The following is a 22,915-nucleotide window of genomic DNA, read 5'->3' on the forward strand; positions in this document are numbered from 1 at the left end:
ATCTCAATCTTCTTCTTAATGAAGTAGTAACATATTCATTAACAGATGATGATGTGGGATATATCTGGGGTCAACGGCTATAATTTGTGAATGCCAGAGATGTGGAAGTTGTAGGTGTCTTTACTAGTAGCAAGAACCTTGATAAATCTTATGCATTGCAAATATATGAGGCTTTGAGAGATGGAAAGTAACTTGTGGCAAGCAACGTGGTCCTGCATCCAATGATGTTTTGTCCAATCAAAAACAGTTTTTTGGATCAAATTACATTTACCTTCACTCAATTCTTTAAAGACTCTTAAAAATATTCCACATGAAAAGGGCCAAGAGACACAAGGTGAGAATATATTGAAGGAAGCAAAGAAGGAATTCCTTTTTATTTGCAGATTCTAGCCCATTGATGGTCAACATTGGGCTTATGCTTGTAATCAGATCACCAAAGAAGCAAAGGAGGTAAAAAAACTCATGTCAGAACAATTTGCAAAGATATCTTCATTCCATTGCTATCCTACAACCATCTGTATATTCAAGCATGAGATCAAGTATTTGATTGAGTCCAAAAGATCTAATCATTATGTCCATGGAAACCGTAAGATATTCTCAACATTAGGGGTCTTACAGAAGGTGAGGGTTGTATGGACAACATTTGGTTCTCCAAACCCTCATTTGAAGAGAAAGGTCACAAAAGCAGATGTCGACACACTCACAGACTTCTATACTTCATTGAGTGCAGTTGTGCCTAGGGGAACTCGAGTGAGAAGAAAATATGAAAAGCCTCAACGTGGTAAGAGACAGATATGCCGACTACACTTCCATCATTTTTTGTCCTCTTGAAGTGTTCTATGAGACGCGCTTGAAGTATGTGCATGTGAGTGTGGAGAGTTGACTTACGAAGCTCCTTTGTTTATCTTAAAAAAGTCAAATATGATGGATAAGAAGGAGTTGACCACAAGGATGTGGAGGTCTCTAAAGTACCTACCTTACAAGTATGCATCCATGGTAGCACAGAAACTTTTAAAGAAAGAATGTTTTTTTGGAAAGAAAGGCAAAGACCATTGCTTGGAGGAATGCATCAATGTACAGGTGAGGTGTGATGCAGTGAATAGTGCCATTATGTATTTGTTGATAGAGAAAGACATCCCCATTGTAACATTGACTATAATGTGGTCAAGATATAGTGTCTTTGTCAACACCCAAGGTAAAGCTATGGACAAACAAGTGGATAAAAAAGGATGAAGATGGGTCAGAAGTAGTAACCTCTTACATGAGAAAAGAAATCCCACAATAGGTGGTTGCATATGTGATAAGACTGATCGTCGAGATTCGAATGCCAACAAATATGCACCAAAGCTTTCAATTCAATGTAGAGTTTACATTGGAGTCAAGAAATCTTGTAAACTACAAGGCAGTTTCAGAAGATGACTTCATTAAGAATGAGTTAGCATGGGACAAGCCACAACTATTCTTCATCAATGATGTTTCTGGTGATGAGATCCATAACTTCATTGATAGAATAGTATATACTACCATTAGCAAAGTGGTAATTTGCAATAGTGTCATTTTTGTTGATAAACAAGACAAAGAAGCCATGCAGGTTACTCTAGAGTGAGCATGTTCATCAGATTTAAAGATCTATAGTGGTGTTTATGTAGCAAAGAGAGGCAAGAGAATGAGGCATAGCAATTCAATCACTTGAATCATTCTTCTTATGTATGCAGAGTCCCCTAACCCTGATCACTCCTTACAAAAGAACATAAGAGGGAATTCAAAAAATTTGTGATTGATGCTTGAAGAGCAAGATATTCCCAAGTCCATACATTATTAAAAAGCAACTACAGAAGTCTCGTAAAAAGTGGGAGTCTCCTGCTTATCATGGTGGAGAATTTACTGCCGGTAGGTTGGGAGGTCACCTTGTGCAGGATGGGATATTTATTTGAGGATCTCCTTAGAAAATGGAACTCCATAAATATTATTGAAAACAAGCATTTCTTGGCCTATTTTCAACTTCAAGTGGATTTAACCACTGGCTATGAAAAAGAGATAGAGCACAAGGAGATTGATGACATGGATGATGACCTCAAAGATCATAATGTCCCACATGATGATGATGAAGAGATGGATGACCTGATGAAAGAGAGGTTGGTGGATGAAGAGAAAGATGATGATGCCTTCCATGATAATTATGGCTTGTAGGGTTATGTAAAAAGGCCACAATGACAATACTTAGTGGTATGAAGTCTCTATTTCTCAATTAAATACAATTTTTAAAATAAGATTTAAATTTAAAGATAATGAATCTAATCTTTCATGTTTGTTTGCAGGCAATAGAGGGAGAAGAAATGGATGAAGTCAATATGAAGGCACTCCCTTCTACTTCAATAATGCAACCACCTCTAACTTTGGTTGAAGAATCCCCTGAGTAGAAGAGCCTTGAAGACATGATAGAAAAGTAGAATAATTGCACACATAGAATTCAAGCTATGACACAGACCCATTCTGCAAATTTGGCTACATTGGATAAAATGGAAAGCTCATTTGAAGTTAGGGTCACTTTGAAATAAGGACCTCAGTATTTGAGATTTGGTAGAGAGGAGGTTTCAATCCTCTCCAATCCTTTGAAATACATTAATGATAATGTTATCCTGGCCATCCTCAGGTTTGACACTATCTTTTTTTTTTTGGTTACTTCAATCTTTTAATTAAATCTAATGAGCTAACATTTGTTTATTTGTTGGTGCAGAGTGTAGTTATATCTCAGTTCCTAGATCACTTCAGAATCATGTCTACATGCTTGATTCTCTGCTTTCTTCTATACTTAGCTCTCCTCAAAAGACTATACAAGATGTTTGTACCTGGTTAGACTTTTTAAATTTAGATGGGGTGTGAGCCATCTTTATGCCGTATCATGAGGAGTAAGTATCAACTCCAACCTTATTTTTACTATTTCTTTGGCAAGATTGTGTTAAACAATAATGGTTTTTAATTTGGTCATGTAGCTCACATTGGAGTCTAATCGCTTGGGACCTTGAAGTTAACATTTGTGGTTTGTGAATTCAATGGCAGGCTATCATGCCAACTCCCCAAGGTAATTGTTCTCTTAATATTTGTTACTTTCTTATTTTGTATCTTATGATCATGACGTATTAATATCTTTCATATGTCATGATGGACAGTGCTGCATATTGGCTAGGACCTACATTCTGAACAAACAGGGAGTAGCAAGACCAAGTAGAATTCAAACAACGTCTACCAGTGGAGAAAAGAGAGTCTACTAGTGGAGAAAAGAGATGGGCATAGCTATGGGTGGAGAGTTGTCTACAAATGCGTGTTGTTTCTTAGTGAGATTTTTTATTTGGAGTCACCAGTCAAAATGAAATCATATACAAAGGTCGATCTACTAGTATTTTGAGCTGAGAGTATTCAACGCTGCCTAATTGCTACCATTGGGGAACAACCTGAAAATATGACTACTTTGCAGCATGTATAAAGCCTTATCTTTACACTTCTATTCTTGTTAAAGCCTTTATTTGGGATGTGTAATGTTACTGCCAAAAGAAATTCCATTGTAAATGTAATAAGTAGGAGTGAGTATATGTGTGTGGCATTTGTAGAATATAATATGCAGTGGCAAGGGCCCACGGTTGAGGTGGCAGGGCATCTCCATGTGCCACCCTTCCAAGTAAGAGGACCCATAGGTGTGTTGTACATATTCCATGGAACAAATAATATAGTATGGTGAAATGGCATGGAATCTTCATGTGCCACCTCTCCTCCTAGGCAGTCCCATGAAACATTAAGTGATATATGGCCAAGGTCAAGGGGACATATTGTATTTAATTGGTACAAGTGGCAAGGCATCTTAGACTTTCTCATCTATGTGGGCTATACCCATGTGGAATAGTCCAAGGGATAATATTTTTATAAAGAAAAAGTAGGTTTAGGTGGAAAGAGTCATCTGTGCCAATCCACCCATGTGTGTATTTAAATAAGAGAAAAAAATCAAGTGCATTCTATACTAGAGATATGGGGCTTGTAGTATGTGGAAAATGCATCCCTCAATTTGTCGATTGCAAATTGAGGGTGCGCATCGCCTTCCTCGCACATGGAAGGTGCCCTCTCCACACCATGCATGTGGGAGGATGCATTTATGGGAGAGAGCCCCCTCTTCTTTGTTATAAAAGGAGGGGCTATTACTTTGATGCGACACGCTCATTCTTGTATATCCACCGTGCTCTAATATATCCCTATATTTTCCATGGCTCTCTCCCCTTTTTGTCAATACATCATGCCTCCTCCTCCTCCTTTGTTCTCCACACTCACCTCTTATTGATGTTCATACATTTCCCCTTCTCCCTCCTTCTTCTCTTTCCTATTTTCCCTTTACTCATGTTGCCACTCCCACATCCTCTTCTCCACTTTTCATTTTAGTCCTCCCATGTCATCGGTTCATCCCTCTTCCTCTTTCTCTCTCCCGTTGATTGGCATTGAAGGCCTTTGATGAGCATTGAATAATGGGACACAAAGTCTTACAATAGTAAATCTCATAACTTTTTTATATTTTCCTCCAAGAGGAGAAAGACTTAGCCTAATGAAAGCATGTATGAAACCTTATCTTTATACTTCTATGCTTCTTTAAGCCTTTATTTGGAATGTGTAAATCTCATAACTTTTTTATATTACAATAGAGTGGAAGTTCATTTAATGCTATGTTGTTAATTCGACAACAACCTCATACTTTTGAATTTGGTGAAGAGGAGATTTTAATTCTCTTGAATCCTAAGAAAGAGGTTAATGTCAAAGTCATTACAGCCATCCTCAGGTTTGATGCAACTTTTTCCTTGGCTTTATACTTTCGTATTTTGATTAAACCTAATAAGCTAATACTCTTTTTTTTTTGGGTAGTAATGTTATAGCAGATTTTCCTCAAAATATACAAAGAGTTTCATATATGCTTGATCCTCTTATTTCTAAAGTGCTTAGCAACAAATTAAATACCATAGAGGATGTTTGCAAGCGGTTGAGGCACGTTCCTATGACTAAGGCACGAGTTATCTTTACTGCATATAACGAGAAGTAAGTAGTTGTCTCAAACACAATAATTATTCTTTATTGATAATGTAGATCACATTGGAGTTTGGTGGTCATGGACATCTTTGCCAAGAAGTGCTTCTTTGCTAACTCAATGGCATTTGTCCATGGCACTGTGTCAAAGTAAGTATAGACTACACTTGTCACTTCTTGGCATGTAGATTGATATGCAATGCACATGTTCACTCTTGTTATATGTTGTGATATGTAGATCGGCTCGAAAGTTGGTAGGTGCTATTGACACAGTAATATAGCAAGGTGACTTGGCATAGCAAATAGAGTATATAACATGTCAGATTTCACATCAAAAGGATAACCACATCTACAATTGTGGATGAAGGGTGGGCTATAATTGCTTTTTGATACTTGGTAAAATTTTGAGATATAGAATGACACCACACTATCAACATATACGGGCTTGCATCTCCGTGCATTTATAACATGTACCATTCGAGCAATCATAAAGGGCAACCTTATGGACCTTCCCCTAAGTCAAATAGATAATGGCTCGAAGGAGTGTGAAATGAATGCCATCAAAGAGTCAAAGGGGATAGAAGAGCTTAACTCTACAAATGTGGCTGCATTGAAGGAATTGGGAAGCTCTTTTAATGTTAGGGTTATGATTCAACATAGACCTCAGTATCAAATTTGGTGGAGAGGAGATTTCAATCCTCTTTGTTCCTTCAAACAGGTCAATAACAACGTTATGATGGCCATTCTCAGGTTTGATACAAACTTTTTCTCTGCTTGATAAGTCTATATTTTGATTAAATCTAATAAGCTAATATTCATTTATTTGTTGGTGCAATATAGTTATCACATGATTTTCTAGATCAGTACAAAACCGTGTGTATATGTTGGATTCGCTCCTTTCTCCTATACTTAGTGATAGCAAAAATATGATAGCCAATGTTTGTAAATGGTTACAGCCTTTACATTTTGATAGCATGCGAGTCCTATTTATGGCATATCACAAGATGTCAGTATCATCACAACGTTATTTTTCATCTTCCACTGGCAACACTATGGTAAATAATAATGGTTCTTAATTATTCGTGTAGGGCACATTGGAGTCTGGTGGTTTGGGACCTTGAAGACAACTATTGTTGGTTTGTCAACTCGATTGTTGGCTTTCATGGCTCAATGCAAACATAAGTATTCTATTAATCTGTTGTTACTTCTATGTTATGTATCTCATTTCACACTATCGATTAAAGTGTCAGTTGGACCATCTCCACTCACTTAAAGTAGAGCATTTCCAATGCTCCACTCACTTTATTCCAAACCTTATCCTTATCCTAGTGAACACACCTTTCTCTCATTATTGCTCTATTTATTTTCTTCACTCCTCACCCTCGAAATTGCAGTGCATTAGTGAACTTGTATTCTTCCATCCTAGTCCTTCCATAAACATTCTCTTATTTATTCCATCCTAGTCCTTCCACAAACACTCTCATCTTTCTTCCATGCTAGTGCTTCTCATTAACTTGTATTCTTTCATCCTAGTCCTTCCACAAACACTCTCTTCTTTCTTCCATCCTAATCCATCTCTCTTTCTTTATCATCTCCCCACCCATGGACGTCCTTGTGGCATCGTCGAGGACATGGAGTCCAAAATTAACAGTCTCAAAGAATGGATTGCTGACCAAGAAGCATAGAGAGAGGCCAGAATTTGACAAGGCTCTCCATTGACATGGATGAAGAGAGAGGAATTTGATGCAAAGAGGCACGCAGAGAGGGAGGAGACTCTCAAAATAGTAGAAAGCAAAAGACTTTTAAGAAATATTATAAAAGCATGACAAGATCTCTTAGACTTCTTTAGTAACTTTCGTTATCGTAGCTCTCGGTATGGGCGATTTGATGCAGATGCTGAGAGAACAATAAGGGCCTCACAAAGAAATTATAAAGAAACAATCTATGACTCCTTGAATTTCTTCCTTCATTGTAATTATGTTGAGGATACAGCCATGGAGGCAATGGAAGATTGGATTATTGAGAAGATAAGAGAGACCAATGATGAGATCTTCTAGACTTTTCTCTGCAACATCATTTGCAATCTTATTTTGTATTCTTTGCAACAAGCTGGGAGGGCTGAGCAGATCATATTAGAATTGCTAATACAACTTGTTTAGATTATCTGTATTCTCAACAACAACCCAGGTAGGGCTGAGCATTACTAATACAATGTGTTTAAATTATCTTATATTCTCTGCAACAAGCCTAATAGGGCTGAGCATATCATATTAGAATTGCTTTAAACACTGTTTGTTTTTTAGTCGCAATTCAGATAAAATGTATAATGTAAGGTGTTTTTTAACACCATATGGCTTTGAGTTATATGATAAACTTCTTTAAAAAATGTGGTCCTCTTTTTTTAATGTACTCTAGTTTTAATAACATGTCACGTCATTTTTTCTAATTTGATTTTTTAAAATCTTAATTTTTGTTTCTTTCAAAAATGTGATGTCCTCCTTTTTTAATGTACTCTAGTTTTAATAACATGTCATGCCATTTTTTTAAATTTGTTTTTTTTAATCTTACTTTTTGTCTCAATGTTTTTTTTAGATGAGCCTCTTTTTTTTCATGTTTTATCCAAAATTATCTCACAAAATAAATTTGGACAGTGCACCAGTCCAAAATTAAAGAAATAGGTGCTACACTTGCATGTGCACATGACTTGCTTTTCCAAAATATAAAAAAAAGGGGCTAGGGTCTTGTGTTTCATTAACTATGCTTGCATATGTGTGGCCTACTTGCATCCATTGTGTCATAATGTATGCCTAGTGTTATTCCTAACTGTTTATGTTAGTTGTGCATGTCACCAAATAATGGTGATTATGCACTTACTCCCCTAGCCCCACACCCCATCCCACTTTTGCAATGCTTATCTGCTTCTTTTCTTCTATAAATATAACTTGAAGTGGATAATAGAATAGCTTCAAGTGTGGATACAATTCTCTATGATGTAAGAAATACAATAGGCTAAATTCCATGAGACTATCATCCTATCAGAATTTTCCTTTTGGCAAACAACTTTTGACAAAAATGCTCATTTAAGTCTCTCAAAAGTTGTCTAAATGGTGCCATATGCTAGTTTTAAAAGCAACAATGTGTCTCCCTAGTTGACATTAGTATGTCTCCAAAGTACTGAGATGAGAAGTAAGTGTTTAATGCCTTTCTCTAATGTGGGGATATTAAACTACAATAATAAAAAGTTAAGGCACAATGAGTATGCTCATCTATCAAAGCATTTGCATAGCAATTATGTTGCCTCTTTTCTATCTTTTTTATCTTTCCCAATTATGCTCAAGCATTTTGCTAAGGCAATGTTTAGTCTTTTTTATAGTTATATGTACAATTAATAGTCTTACCATCCAATGATAGCTAATCTCATCTTAAACTAGAGATATTCAAAGCTAATATAATGTCGTTATTAATCTTTACAATTTTTTTTCTAATCCCACTAATTTTTGAAAATTTCTTTGGTTTACATAGGGAATGAAGATTTCACCTTTCATGCACACCATTGTGTTTAACCATACTTCATCCTTCCTAAAGAATTATTCCCATGAGGATTCTTTGTAGGAGGATGCAAAACGTGTTTTGCAAGTGGGTGTTGGATGTAGATCTCAAGAAGTTGAGAAGAAAGCACGGCAAGAAATGGGAGTCAAGCATCCTTATAGTTGTGAAATGCCAATGGAAATACAACGTTCATTGGTTAAGTTCATTTGTGGGGGAGTGTGTCTACATTTTATGGGTTGTGCCCCTCTTTCAAAGATCTTGAAAAGTTATTTGGAATTTGAAAGTGAAATCCCGGTGGCCAACGGATATAAGGCTAAGTTTTTGGGAAAGGGTTTTTTTTGTATTAATTATGGGTTAGATGTACTCCAAAACCAAATGGTTAAGATATCCCTTCTTTCAGCGTTGATGGATTTTTATACGATAAATGTCTATTTGGATTGAATTTTTAATCTTCCCCATTGAGATGCGCTAGAAGTTTTGGCATGCATGCTCAGTAAACTTCTTCTAATTCAATGCTAGTGTGGGCACCGTTTGGAGAAAAAGAGGCATGGATTCTATGGGATAGACCCTTTTAGGTCCCTCAAAAAATTGGACATCAAGATTGCAAGGGGTTGGTTCATACACAATATGTTCACTTCAGGACTTCTCAGATACTCGTTGAGCCTTAGAAGAATGTGAGTGGGAAGCTCCAAGATTCACCAATTGGGGGTTCCACTTGTTTGGTGACACTGAAGTTTGTGGATTCTTAGAGTCGCACCAAATCCTTGCAGTTAAAGGGGAAGATGAAGAAATTACCAATGCTAATCATTGGAAGAAGGATTTGGATGAGAAGTCTTCATGGAAGAAGCCATGACAAGAGGCCGAGGCTAGCAATGAGTTGCAACACACAAGAATGGTCTTGAAAATAATAGACGCTACATGAAATTCTGGTGTGGTAGTAAGGAAAACATGATTTGTTTTCTTCACGATGCAGAAAAAGCCCATTTTCATTGAGTCTCTAGTTTTGGGGAGGGGGAGGGGCAATTTATTGGTCTTTTGATGGAATATGGGAGGGTGTTATGACTCAGCCAAGTAGAAAGGGTGTTTGAGAATGTTAGGAGAAAATGGAAGGCTTTAAGTGGATACTAGGGGGTGATTGGAACCTGATCGAGAGAGTAGATGACATGTGCCATTTTGGTAGAGGTGCATTGAGGGCCAAGATGAAGAGTTGGTATGACTTCTACTTAAAATGGAGCTTAGTTGGTTGTGCAAATAGTTGATTTGAGTGGTTTCTCTTAGTCAACTAGGGCTAAGTTTTGAGCAAGTCATATTGATAGGTCTTATTTTATGAAAGAGGGATTGTGGTGTGTCCCCCTCTAGGTGGCAAATACATCTTTTCCTTAGGCTTGTTTGATCATGTTCTCTTGTCTTGTGGTTCTCATTCCTTATGTCTATGAAAAGATCATGTGCCATTCCCTTTAAATTGGATATTGGATACTTTGCACTTGAAGGAAGGGGTTTTGGGATTTGGTGGGGTTAGAACATGGTTGAAATGTAGAACTAATGTAGATGACCCATGCCTTTGATGGGACAAAATTGCCAATGGGGCAATAGGCTATCACAAAGTTGATCTAGGTAGTAAGATGTGGAAAGGAGAAAAATTATTACTAATCTTGCACATCTCAAGGATAGTATCCATCAGGCCCTTAACGAATGCCTATAGGATGATATCCTTACGACAGTCTTGAGCTAGAGTAGGTGCTTAATGATTGGGAGTTTAAGAAGGCAAAAAAATCTAGACTTTAGAGTTGGTAGTTATGGATCGCTATCGGTGATTGCCCCTCTCATGCCTTCTTTTGAGCTATGAAAAGGAAGTAGCCAAGGGAGACTATTGACAAGGGCAAAGATGAGGAGATAGTAACAAAATTTTGGCACATGTTGGAGGTCTTCATAAAAAAATTGGGGTTATTGAAGGTGAGCCAAATATTCTTGATGAGGATTGGTATAAGAAGATGCCAGAGGTGTGTGAACATGTGAATTGCATAGAGCATAAGAAGGTTTTATTAGAGGAATTAACATTTTTGCCCCATATTTGAGAATATTTTGAATCACTATATTATGCTTACTCCTTGGGTCAACAATGTATCTGATTTGGTTTTGATTTAGATAAGGGCTATGATATAGTCTAATTGAACTACATCAAGGGAATCCTAGAGCAAATGGGTTCTAGGGACACCTTTGGTAGAATGCTTCATACTCTTTCTTTTAATGTTTTTAAAATTTTGTGTCTCAATTGCGATGTGGTGGCTCACATTCACTTAGAAAGGGCTATTCAGCAGGAGTGCCCTTTGGCCCCGCTTTTGTCTGCTCTAGGGGTAGTTACTTTGATTGGGCTCATTAAAAAGGGAATGGCCAAATGGTAGTCTTAAAGGTTTGGTTCTTTCATTGGGGAAGCCTTCCTACTTGCAATACTTTGTAGATGATTTTGTGGAGACATAGCTCATTAATTAGAGGCCTTTGAAGCACTTGTGTAGTGTATTTGATTCAGTGTTTAGTTGGGGGCAATACCTCCCCAAGCTGACCCATGCTCAAGACCTAGTTGGGAGGATGCCTTAGGAGTTTAGTGGCTGGGTAAAGGGCCTACCATAAGGTATTTGGGTACACCATGGGGTTAGGTGTAACTCTAAAGCATAGATTTGAGTAGTCTAAAGACAAATTGAAAGAAAATCTTGAGAGAAATTGAAAGAAAATTGAAAGAAAATCTTGAGATTGGCAAGAGGGGACACTTGCGTGGAATGCTCGAGTTTTGATCATTAAATATATGCTAGTAGTAGCTGTGATCTAATAAGCTTCTATTTGGAACTTCACGAAGTCTCACTAGATGGACAAAGAGAAGATGCTCATACAATTCCTTAGGATGGAAGATGGTGGGCAAGGAAAAAATAGGTGTGAATATTAGCTCAATCGCAAATCTAGAGCCTTCTCGAAGTTTCCTAGGCTAATATTTATAGCTTTAAATATTATAAATTTGCCCAAAATCTAGCATAACATACTCATACAAGCTCCGAATCCAGCTCTCCAAGTACTCAAATTGATCAGTACAATTCATCTGGACCCATCTATAAGGTGAAATTTTTAATTCTAGCTTATAAAAAAACATGTATGAAATGGTAGCATAAGATTAAAAAATATGTATATGAACCTATGCATATATAAACCCATGGAAGCCTTGAAAATTGTAGCATAAGATAAAAAAGATATACTTGTTTTATTAAAAAAATCTACGGAGAAAGTTGGAGATAAATGCAAGTATGAGAGTTTTCAGGGAGTTTTCACAATGAATATGGTCTTCTTTCATGGAGGGGAAATAGCTATTTCCATTATGCTGTGCAAAATGCACCATGGGAATTAGAGGAAAATTATGTGGGAAACAGGAGGGATAGGAGGGACGAAGGGAAATATCACTTAATGTTCTAGACTTCACGGTGCTATTTTTCACACCCTCAAGAACCATTGATGTAATGTTTCTCCACTATTGGTGTCACATTTCTTTATAGCCCTCCCTCATTTTTCCTTGGATTATTATGTCATGCACGCATGTCCAAAATATGTTCTTCCAAGGGAAAAACATCTAAATAGCCATTATTATTTCCCCTCTGTTCCCCTTCATGACATAAAGCCCTATGATACAAGAGAAATACTAGGGGGGAAGTGCTAATAATTTGTGAAGGAGAAGTATCTTTGAAGACATTGATAAACAAGGTAGTGGAACCATGTGGGATTAGATTTGACGTTAGTAGATGATGTTTTTTGTGGCCATTTTTATCGGGTGGCAATTTTTGGGTACAAATACAAGAAGTGTTTGTGAAAAACAATTTTAGGTACCAATACAAAGATCTTTAGCTTCAAAATTTACAAGTTCTTTTCAAGTTTTTCACTAAAATACAACTAAAAGGGCCTCAAATTCACAAATTTAAAAACCTTGTCTTCTAAAGTTTCAAGGTTTTGTGTGTGTTTCAAATAGCCATTTATGGAGATTATCGTGTGTAAAAATCATCTTTTAAAAGTCCAGTCGCCTTTAAACAAGATGAATGATTTCTGTCATTCAAGAGGCCTACCAAAAACAAATGGGCATTAGACTCAAACATCAACAAGAAGCTTGACCGAACATGCATAAACAACTGCATACAATAGCGCCTCCCATTGACAGCCCTTTTTCTGCTTCGTTCTAGCCATACCTGATTGCAATCATCCCTCGGGGGGTTCCCCTAAAAAACATTTAGTTTACCATGTGCATTCAATAGGAAGGGTATTTAATTTAACTTTTGGAAAAATTTTCACAGGATTAAAATAACAAGAGGGGTTTTAAATTTTAATTTAAGAAAAAAAATCTGTTAGTTCCTAAAAGAAGCGGCTGAACTAATAGACACCTCAGACGACACTTCCTTTACCTGTTCCAACAACCAATTAGGGCAATGTCACAAGAGAGCTAGGATTGACAGAGCTTACTTCTCAAGAATATTACTAGACAAAGCGCTAAACCACAAGAGCAACTCCTTGTCCTCGCTTCCCTTCTTGGACCAATTTTTACGGATCTTGCTAGGACAATTTAATGTAGGTGTTTTGTCAACAACAATGGAGCATAATGTCCTTGAGACGCGGCACATGCAAGCATTGCAGTTTGAAGCTAAAGAAGAAGACATTCAATGTTTGTCCAAATGAAATGAGGGAAGACAAGCCTCTTTGTAATACAATTTGAAATATAAATACCGAAATTTTAGTTGAGGGGTTTTTAAAACACCCCTTAAAAAAGAAGCAGTAAGTCAACGCTTGGGAATTTGTTCTCCCTTCTCTCCTCAGGAGCAGGCAGATGCAGAGGCAGAGCAAAAGACAAAGCTAGGATTAGGAAACTTAGCCTCAGGAGCAGGCAATGGAACAAAGAGAGAGAAAAGCAGTCCATAAGTTGGGAGCTATTTCTTTTTGTCTCTCGTTGTCTTTTTGTGCGGGAAACTCACCTTGGGAGTGCTTTCATCTTGAGCTTTTTCTGTTGCGTGATCGTCGTTTTCAACCACTACTTACTTCTCTATAGGTCTCGGAGGATATTAAATTGACGGCAATCTACAGATACACTCAACGGCAACCTACAGATACACATCAAGTGCGGAGCGAGCAAGCTTTTGGTGTTTCTTTCCTGTTGTGTGATCGTTGTTTCAATCCACCTGGAACACTCAAATAAGTCGAATGCAAGAGCTGCACAAGCATTTAAAGAGGAGATCCTCTGCACACGTGGCACCCTCAATGGCCAATAAACTATTTCCACCTAGCATGCAGTCCTTAAACCAGAATAAAAGTATTTGACCTTTCAAAAGTTGGACAACCATGAGTATAACCTTCCCACAAATAGGGAAATAAATTTATTTTACGTTTCGAAAGTTGGAGAACCATCACTATACCCTTAGCACACAAGGGAAGGCCAAAAACCGTTTATTTTCTTTGAAGCGCTTACTTTACCACACCACTATACTAGGAAGCACCGCCCACGTGCTTACTTTACCACTATACTAGGAAGGCCTTATTTACCACTACACTAGGAAGGCCAAAAACCGTGTACTTTAAGTGGAGAGCTTACGTAATTACAAATTCATGTAAGATGAACCTAGGGTATTGGTGAGAAAAGTAAAGTTGTAAAAGTCAATTGCAATTGTCGTGTAGTGGGCTGTGAGATGCTCCACTGCAAATGCATATTCAAGATGTCGAGCTTAAGAGAAAAAGTCGATACAGATTGCAAGCTTCGAGTTAGCGTTTTACTGCATACTTTAGTTCTCACCACCTCGTCTTGCAGCCATGCCTCTCCTTTCGCACTGCCTCAGGTTCTGTCTCCTTCTCCTTTTCGTGTTCATGGCTTCTTCCGCTCCTCTAACGATTATCGCTCGCTTATCTTGCTTTCCTTTTGCAATCCAGGCTCATCTCCCGTTCCCTCACACCCCATTGCCGTTCATTCGCCTCTGTAAGGGACTTCTCCTCCTCAGTACTTTCTCCATCGCGTCGCCAGAGGTAAGACTCCTACCAAGGATCTCAACCCCGTCGTGTATATTTGTTGGGCACCATGCCGGCGGAGAGTTTTGGTAGACGATCTCATCCTATCACTTCGCTGCCACAGCTTCTCTGCTTCTTTTGCCCACTTCTGTGTTGACCGCTCATAATGTGCCTAACTCCTGCCTCTGGTGCAATGTATTCTACTACTCCATCTTCTGATGCGGTGAAAATTTATGTGCGCGCGCGCACTGGCCAAAGACGAGGGTACCGTAGCCAAAGACAAGGGCCGCTAATGATTGCTCAGATCGACGGCCAAAGTCGCGATTAGTGGATTTCCAATTGTTTTAATAGTTAATTCCAGTGCTCATTTCGCGAAGTGGGTGCTATGCGCTTCTGTGTTGACCGCTCATAATCTGCCCGCATCCAAGATCTCCATAGCTCTCCGCCCCTAACTCCTCCCTCTGGTGCAATATATGCTACTCCATTTTCTGATGCGGTGAAAAATTGCCCCGAGATTGCCCGCCAAAGTCGCGATTAGTGGATTTGCAATTATTCTAGCACTGAATTCCAATGTTCAATATCGCGATTGTGGGTGGTATACACTTCTGTGTTGACGGTCATGATGTGCCCGCATCCAAGATCTACATAGTTATGCGCGCTTAATTCCGACAATGTATTCCACTTCATTTTCTGATACGGTGAAAGTTGACTGACCGCCAAAGTCGCTCTCCAAGTGTCCGAGCACTGAATTCCAATGCTAATTTTGCGATTGCAGGCTTGCAGGGAAGGTGGCTGTCATCACGGGGGCGGCAGGAGGCATAGGCAAGGCCACCGCCAAGCTGTTTGTGGAGGAGGGCGCTATGGTGGTTCTTGCTGACATGGACGAGGCCGGAATAGCATCCTGCTCTGAGGAGCTCGGCAAAGAGTCCACCCTGGCATGCCAATGCGATGTAAGAGACGATGCCCACGTGGCTGCCACTGTGGCCGCTGCCCTCTCTAGATGGAACCGCCTCGACATCATGTTCAACAATGCCGGTATCGGGGGCGACCCCCGCGGTATCCTCGATGGCGGCGCCAATTGGTCCAGCTTCACTGAAGTGGCTGCTGTAAATGTTGGTGGTGCTCTCGTTGGCCTCCGTGAGGCAGCCAAGCACATGCATGCCTCCGGTCATGGAGGATGCATCATCAACACAGCCAGTGCGTCTACGATCCTCGGAGGGATTGGTCCAATCTGCTATGTGGCCTCCAAGGCCGCCGTAGTCTCCCTCACGAAAGCTGCCGCCTATGAGCTGGCCCCCTTCGGTATCCGTGTGAATTGCATCTCACCTGCAGCAACTCCCATTCCCAGGTGGTTAGAGAAGTTTCAAGCTCAAGGCTTTCAAGGATCCTCACTTGGAGACATCACTCGAGAGCTCCATGAGCACCTACATTTCAAGGGTCCTCCTCTAACAGTTGATATGATTGCCCAAGCAGCCCTATACATTGCAGATGATGCATCTGGTGGCCATATGAGTGGCCATAACTTGGTAGTGGATGGTGGTCTTACTGTAACAAAAGAATTCAAAGGTTTCGCATTTCTTAAGAAAAACAAGAAAGAGTGATCTTGGAGATGGAACAAGTCATAGCCTCACTAATTCTTTTCTTTTTTTGCAAACTCCCACTTCGCTTACTAATGTTTTACCCATGCCTCAATTAAGTTTCACCATCCTATCTTTTGATTAATGTTCTCCTACATCAAGGCAACACTACAAAAGAGTGTTTAGCATTACAACATTTGATAGTGCAATGCTACATCTCAACCAAAGTGTGTCATCCACACACTCAAGTAGTCTTGAAAGATCAGCCAAAGGTGTTGAGGAACTAGCACTACCAAAGGTATCAAAGGAATCAAGATATTGTGATGATTATATCATAAGCATAATTGACTTAGAGAAACTCATGAATCACTAGATCAAGGATGGATGTACAAGACGTTAGACTATGTTACCACAAATGGAACTCCTATGTCATAGAATATTTCACTCCCCAGCACTACCAACAATGATGGAGTTGCACTTTTAAAAAATCGATGCCCACATACAACTCCAGTGTCAACTCTCAATATCAATCTAACTTGATATGTACTTGATCATAAGGATAGAAAAGCTTCAAAAAATCAAGTAAACCAATAAATTTAATCGAAAGTTTCAAGCAAATCAAATTTCACAATTATGATCCCATCCTTTGAAAAAGGAGCAAATAAAAATAAAAACAACATAGTGGCATGTGATAAACTCCATTTGTAGGCCAAACCATGAATAACAACATGGTTCTACAATCATCTTTGGACCTAATGAATGAAATTGAGGATAGGTCCTTCTAAAACCTAAAACTCAATAAGGTGACACGCCTCAGCACATAGGTTAAGTGCATAAAAACAAACAAGTTTTCCACACATAGACATGATAGATGCATAAATATATACCGATAGAATATAGAAGCACAAAAATGCAAGCCACTCAACTATCAAATCAAGGCATAGTCTCTAGGTGAATAGGTGATCAATTAAAAGATAAGCTTTACATAGCGCAACATTGCCAACAACCTTCAAGAGTGCACTTGCACAATCTATAGGTGAAAATAGGAATCCTGGATGAGAACAACAGATGCCATCAATATAAATCAACACAAATGGAGTAGGTACACTAAATTCAAAGGGCATTGATGTTGTTGATATAACCTAGCTTTAAGTCATCAATTTGATCTAAGACAATAATTGACATTCTTAGTATCACCCATCCACATCTAAGTTGATCCAAGACTATATCTACAAATGATAATCCTCATCATGGATAACCTCACCCTTGTTTCTATAATGAATGCCCCTCTTAGGCAATAATCAGACAATTGCAAGGTCCTTAGAGCCCTTTGTTGAGTCAAAATAGAACAAATCAATACAAAATTGATTTTGAATAAGGGAAAGATAAAGCTTTCCCACAAAAAATCTACATCAAGAAGATATCAACGTGCAAAATCATTTATCCATGGTATGAAATGCTTACAAGATCTATTATGCAACGTAGCTTACCACATCACTAACCTAGTAAGGAGTTATAACTCATTGTACTATAATAAAAAATATAAGAGGAGCTCTAGAAGCATTCAACAAAAGAAAGCAACCATATGAGCTTTCCACAACTACGTTCACAATAGGACACTCTTTTGACCAAAGAGAAAGGTAACCCAATAGAGACCAAAGCAACCAAGGGTCAAGGACTAATTTGATAGCAATGCGCACATGATAAGAAATTTAAGATTATAGGCCAATACCATTCTAATAACCACATAGATCCATGGCAAGAATAAGGTGCAAATACTTGTTTTCCTTTTGATCAAGAAACCAAGCTCTTCTGTCCATGTGATATCGAGTCCACCTACCAAAGCTGTTAGGACTATATTCCTTTCCTTTCAAATTCAAAGTTACATCGGAGATCCATGCTCTAATCTCATAGTCATTTAGACTAGCCCCTAGATTATTTGATTGCTCCATAATCCTACAAGAAAAGATAATGAAGAATTAGATACATACAAGTAAAGTACAATGTACAAGGCTTGATACAATAAATGTGGGAAATAGCCCAAAAGGCTTTACAAGGCTTCATATGGCAATAAATGTGAAAAATAGCCAAGAGGGATTTACAAGGTATTTTATGGCAATAAATGTGGGAAATAGCCTAGAAGGGCTTTACAAGGCTTAAATATTTGTACAAATGTAAGAATATTAGCCAATAAAGCTTTGCAATGAAATAAAATGCCCACTCTAGTGATAAAGCTCCAATCTTCCTCATGACATGTAATTTGTTCATTGACATTTATGTAATCTGTCCACTGACATGTATCTATCCACCACTGATACCCAACTGATGCAATCTACCCACTAATACCCCCTTATGCAGCCCACTGATAAACTGCTCGCTAAATAGTGAATGGTCGGGTTTAATACAAGGCTTCATATGGCAATAAATATGGAAAATAGCCTAGAAGGCTTTACAATGTTTTTTATGACAATAAATGCGCTTAAATATATGTACAAATGTAATAAAAATAGCCCATAAAGATTTACAATGGGATAAAATGACCACAATAGTGATCAAGATCCAATATGCCCCATGACATGTAATCTGTCCATCGATATCTATCTATGCTAAACCAACCATCGAAGTGAAGAAAAGCAATAAATAATTTCTTTTTACATGTTCATTTTAATGTGCTAGGGATTAAGAGGCTTAAATATGCAAAAGAAGGGGTTTTGATGTAGAGGCTAAACCTGAATGTGAGAAACTAAAGAGCAAGTATCTAAAGAAAAGTTAACATTTTTAAATTTAAAAAAATATTATTTCACCTTCAAAAAATACCATAAATTCACAATTTTATAATTTAAATTTAAAATATATTAAAGTATAATTTAAAACATTTAAATATGTTAAACTTTCTCTCTTTGCTCTCTCTCTCTCTCTCTCTTTCTCTCAAGACTCCTAATTCTCTCTCTAGCCATCATCAAGACACCTCATTCTCTCTCTCTCTCTCTCTCTCTCTCTCTCTCTCTCTCTCTCTCTCTCTCTCTCTCTCTCTCTCATGCCTTTCTCTCTCTCTCCTCATCTTGGCAACCACTCATTCTTTCTCTCTCTCTCTCTCTCTCTCTCTCTCTCTCTCTCATGCCTTTCTCCCTCTCTCCTCATCTCTAGCGGCCATAGCCCCAAGGATTTCTCATTCTCTACTCTCTCACTCCCTCTCTCCCTCCCTCTCCACCAAAATCTCTCTCTCTCTCTCTCTCTCATGCCTCTCTTAATCTTTCTCTCTCTCTCTCTCTCTCTCTCTGTCTGCTACGTCAACTGTAATACCGTGACATCGGTGTAACGGGGAAACCATGAGGGCTTGACAATACTTACCTATGTGGCTAATAGTGTCTAGGGGGAAATCCTAGGCCTAGGTAATTAATGGAAGGGTGCATTAGTTGAACCTAAAGAGGGGTTTAATGGTAAGGTCCACTTGGACACATGGCACCATGAGGGATGGCCACTTGGGAGGTATTGGGCTAGGAGGGAGGATTCTAGAGGGAGCCAAAAAAAAGAAAGAAGGTGGAGGAGGCTCCACGAAAAAGGAATCCGCGGTGGGGTGGAAAAGGAGGAAAAAGCCCTCGAGTTAAAAAGGTCGTAACATTGGTATCAGAGCCGGTGTTGAGCTCATCTTTGTGGTAGTTCATGCATAGCTAAAGCATGGAGAGCCGTGCAGGCGCGAGTTCTGTAACTTGTTATTACTCAGGCATTCAAGAGATTTAGGAGTCCGAACGATTTTGCACTTAAGAGCGCTGACATGGTCGAGGAATAGTCTATACTACTATAGTCGTAAACACTACAGACTACAACTGCGTAGCGGGACCATAGGACTTGGGAGCGGCACTGCAAGCCTTAAGTGAGCACAGCGAAATCGAAACCCAGACGAGGAGTTGGGCAGTGCGATGAATGAGACAACAGTTGACTAGTCAGAGCAAGACAAGAAGAAAGTAACTTGGGACAGTCTGTCACTAATTTCCGTGCGCAGGACATTCTGTCACTAATTTATGCGCGGTACATTCTGTCACTGAATTTAGTATCGTCGTCAATTTTCGTGGAGCTTGAATTTAGTATCGTTGTCAATTTTCATGGAGCTTGAAGAGTTCTGGCTTGCGCATCATTTTCGATTCGCCGTTTCATCATTTATCTCAAAGAAAAAAACACAGAGACACGTCATCCAAAGGTTGAGAAACCTTTGGAGAAAAGCCACCTCATCAAAGCTTTTATACCCCTTTCTAAGTCTCAAAACCCCCCCGCCTCTCTCTTTTCGAAGTCTTTTCACCCTCTTCTCCGTTCCAATCTCCTTAGCCTTGCCGATTTCAAGCAAAGGATTTACAATCGAATCGAGACATTCGGGATCGAGGGAAGCAACAAGAGCGGGACCGGGAAGAGAGATCAAGAATTTAAAGCATGAGAGGACGCATCAGCTTCAAAGACAAATTCAAGACCATCGAACAAATACCAGGGAAGTGGGCATCATATTTTTCTATCTGATATAAAGCACTTTACTTTACATTTTCTGGAAAATATACATTTTTAAAATGACAACTCCAGAAAGGGATGGTATGATTAGGGAGGCCGAGGAAAGGGCTAGAAAGGGAAAAGCAATAGTTAGAGAGAAAATACATGAGGGGGTACAAACTGAAACTCAAGAGGATAATGTAGAAATGGAGGATATTGATTATGGTGATTATGGAATTCCGTATGCGGAATTCACTAAACTTGAAACTCGAACACAAAATATAGAAACACAGTTAGGGGTTATCAGTGAAACATTAAAAACCTAGCAGAAGCTATAACTAAGATAGCCGATTCTCAATCGATATCTATTACTAAAAAATCGCTGATTTCTCCTAACCAAGTGGAGAGGACTACCTCTCAACTTAGAGAAACCTCGAACATCCTTAAGGACTTAAAACTGCCAATTTTCAATGGGGAAGAAAAGGAGCATAATAAAGATGCGATTAATACGTTCTTGTAAAAATGGCAAGACTTTCATCGACTCAGGAATACACCTCCTGAAAATCAAGTCGTGGAAGCAAGTCTTTCCCTTGGAAATAAAGCCTATAAATGGTGGATGAGCCTCAGGGAGAGTGATAAAATTCCTAGATATTGGACTGAGTTTGAACGGCCTTCCTAAAAGAGTTTTTACCGGAAAATGAATTAGAAAGAGCGTGGGAGGCTTGGGACAATTGCACTATGGGTAAAAATACTCTAGTCCAGTACATAGCGAATTATAGGGAGGCAGTCCTTAAGTTGAAGGGAATTGATGAATTTTAAAAGATAAGGGGTTTCGTGAGAGGTCTCAAAGACACTTATAAGGTTGAAGTGAGAAGAAATTCTCCAAAAACCTTTAAGGAAGCCATTAAGTATGCCCAAATATATGATGATACGATGGGGAAATTCAAAATTGGAACTTCGGAGCAGGTTTTGTTCCAAAGTTCAATAAATTTTCCAATTTGAAAAGGAAGGGACACTTTAAGAAGGAGGTTCCTCAGGCATCACCTAAGAAACCTCAAACACAAAACTATCCTCTCTTGAAAAAAGAGGATTATGAAAGGGCCAAGCAAGAAAATCTTTGCTTCAAATGTCTGGGCAAAGACCATGCTGCTTGGAACTGTCCTAAAAATAAACCAGCGGGAGCTAAAGCCCCAAATAGACCCCCACCAAAACAAGTGCATGCGGTGCAAGTGTTACCGCTTAATGGTACTGAAAAGTACACTGAGATAGAGGTCTATCATGAGGATAGCACCCACATGTGCTGTCTATCATCGGCAATGTGGTAGCCCACCTTTGGTCCTCATGATTTAATGAGGATGCATGGAAAAATTAAGGGGCAAAGAGTAAGAGTGATGGCCGATGATAGTGCAACACATAATTTCTTAAACTACTCGTTAGTTAAGAAATTAAAATTGCCTGAGAGTCCCAGTGCCCATAAATATGTGGTCTCTTTGGCGAAGGGCAGTAATAAAAAAGTTTGGGACACCATGATATATGGTGTAGAGATGGATCTTCAAGGGCTATCAGGATGCCTTGGATTTCCAAATCATGCATCTTGACCGAACAGATGTAGTGCTTGGTCGAGAATGGCTGTATAGTCTTGGGCATAGCTTATAGAGGAGTTATCTTAATAACTCCATAATGTTTGAAAAAGAGAGTAGAGTCTTTCAGATTCAAGGAGAACATGATGTGCCTAACTCTCCTCTTATTTGTTCGATGGAATTGGAACGACTACTACACTAAGAACAATGCGAGGTATATCTTTGTGAACTTACTTTTATTGGTGATTTTATGTCTTTTGCATCGAAAAGAAGTAATGTTGTTTTTGATAATGTTAAAAAGTATAAATCTTCTTTCAATGATTTAATGTTTGAAATTAAAGATGTTTTTCCACTTGACTTACCTAATGGTTTACCTCCTGAGAGAGAAGTAGACCATAAAATAGATTTAATTCCTAGATCTACCCCTATTTGTAAACCCCCATATAGGCTTAGTCAAATGGAGGAACATGAGGTCGAAAGACAGTTAACAGAATATCTTAGGAAGGGACAAATCCAACCAAGTAGCTCACTTTTGTCTGCACCAGTTTTACTGGTAAAGAAAAAAGATGGTACTATGCGTTTATGCATAGGTTATCAAGCACTAAATAAAATCACCATAAAAAATAAGTATCCCATGCCTCACATTGATGAGCTCTTTGA

At 38.7% G+C, this 22,915-nt stretch overlaps 1 protein-coding gene across 1 annotated transcript; it reads left to right on the forward strand.

The window, feature by feature from the left end:
* The first annotated feature begins 14,333 nt into the window (after nucleotides 1-14,333).
* On the forward strand, nucleotides 14,334-16,223 carry LOC147884147 (momilactone A synthase-like). The gene is made up of 3 exons (XM_087398155.1): nucleotides 14,334-14,456; nucleotides 14,548-14,640; nucleotides 15,398-16,223. The coding sequence occupies exons 1-3, from the start codon at nucleotides 14,431-14,433 to the stop codon at nucleotides 16,221-16,223; spliced, it is 945 nt and encodes a 314-aa protein (XP_087254281.1). The 5' UTR covers nucleotides 14,334-14,430.
* Nucleotides 16,224-22,915: the final 6,692 nt, after the last annotated feature.

This window comes from Dipteris shenzhenensis, chromosome 27 (assembly GCF_047967505.1).
Source record: "Dipteris shenzhenensis isolate YYH24624 ecotype China chromosome 27, Dip_SZ_1.0, whole genome shotgun sequence".
NCBI lineage: Eukaryota > Viridiplantae > Streptophyta > Polypodiopsida > Gleicheniales > Dipteridaceae > Dipteris > Dipteris shenzhenensis.

Excerpts from the sequence above, each read along its gene's own strand:
- LOC147884147 (XM_087398155.1), top strand. The coding sequence starts at position 14,431 with ATGCCTCTCCTTTCGCACTGCCTCAG. Across the intron at positions 14,457-14,547 it reads CTCCTTTCGCACTGCCTCAG|GCTCATCTCCCGTTCCCTCA; the intron begins GTTCTGTCTCCT and ends TTTGCAATCCAG. Across the intron at positions 14,641-15,397 it reads TCTCCATCGCGTCGCCAGAG|GCTTGCAGGGAAGGTGGCTG; the intron begins GTAAGACTCCTA and ends TTGCGATTGCAG.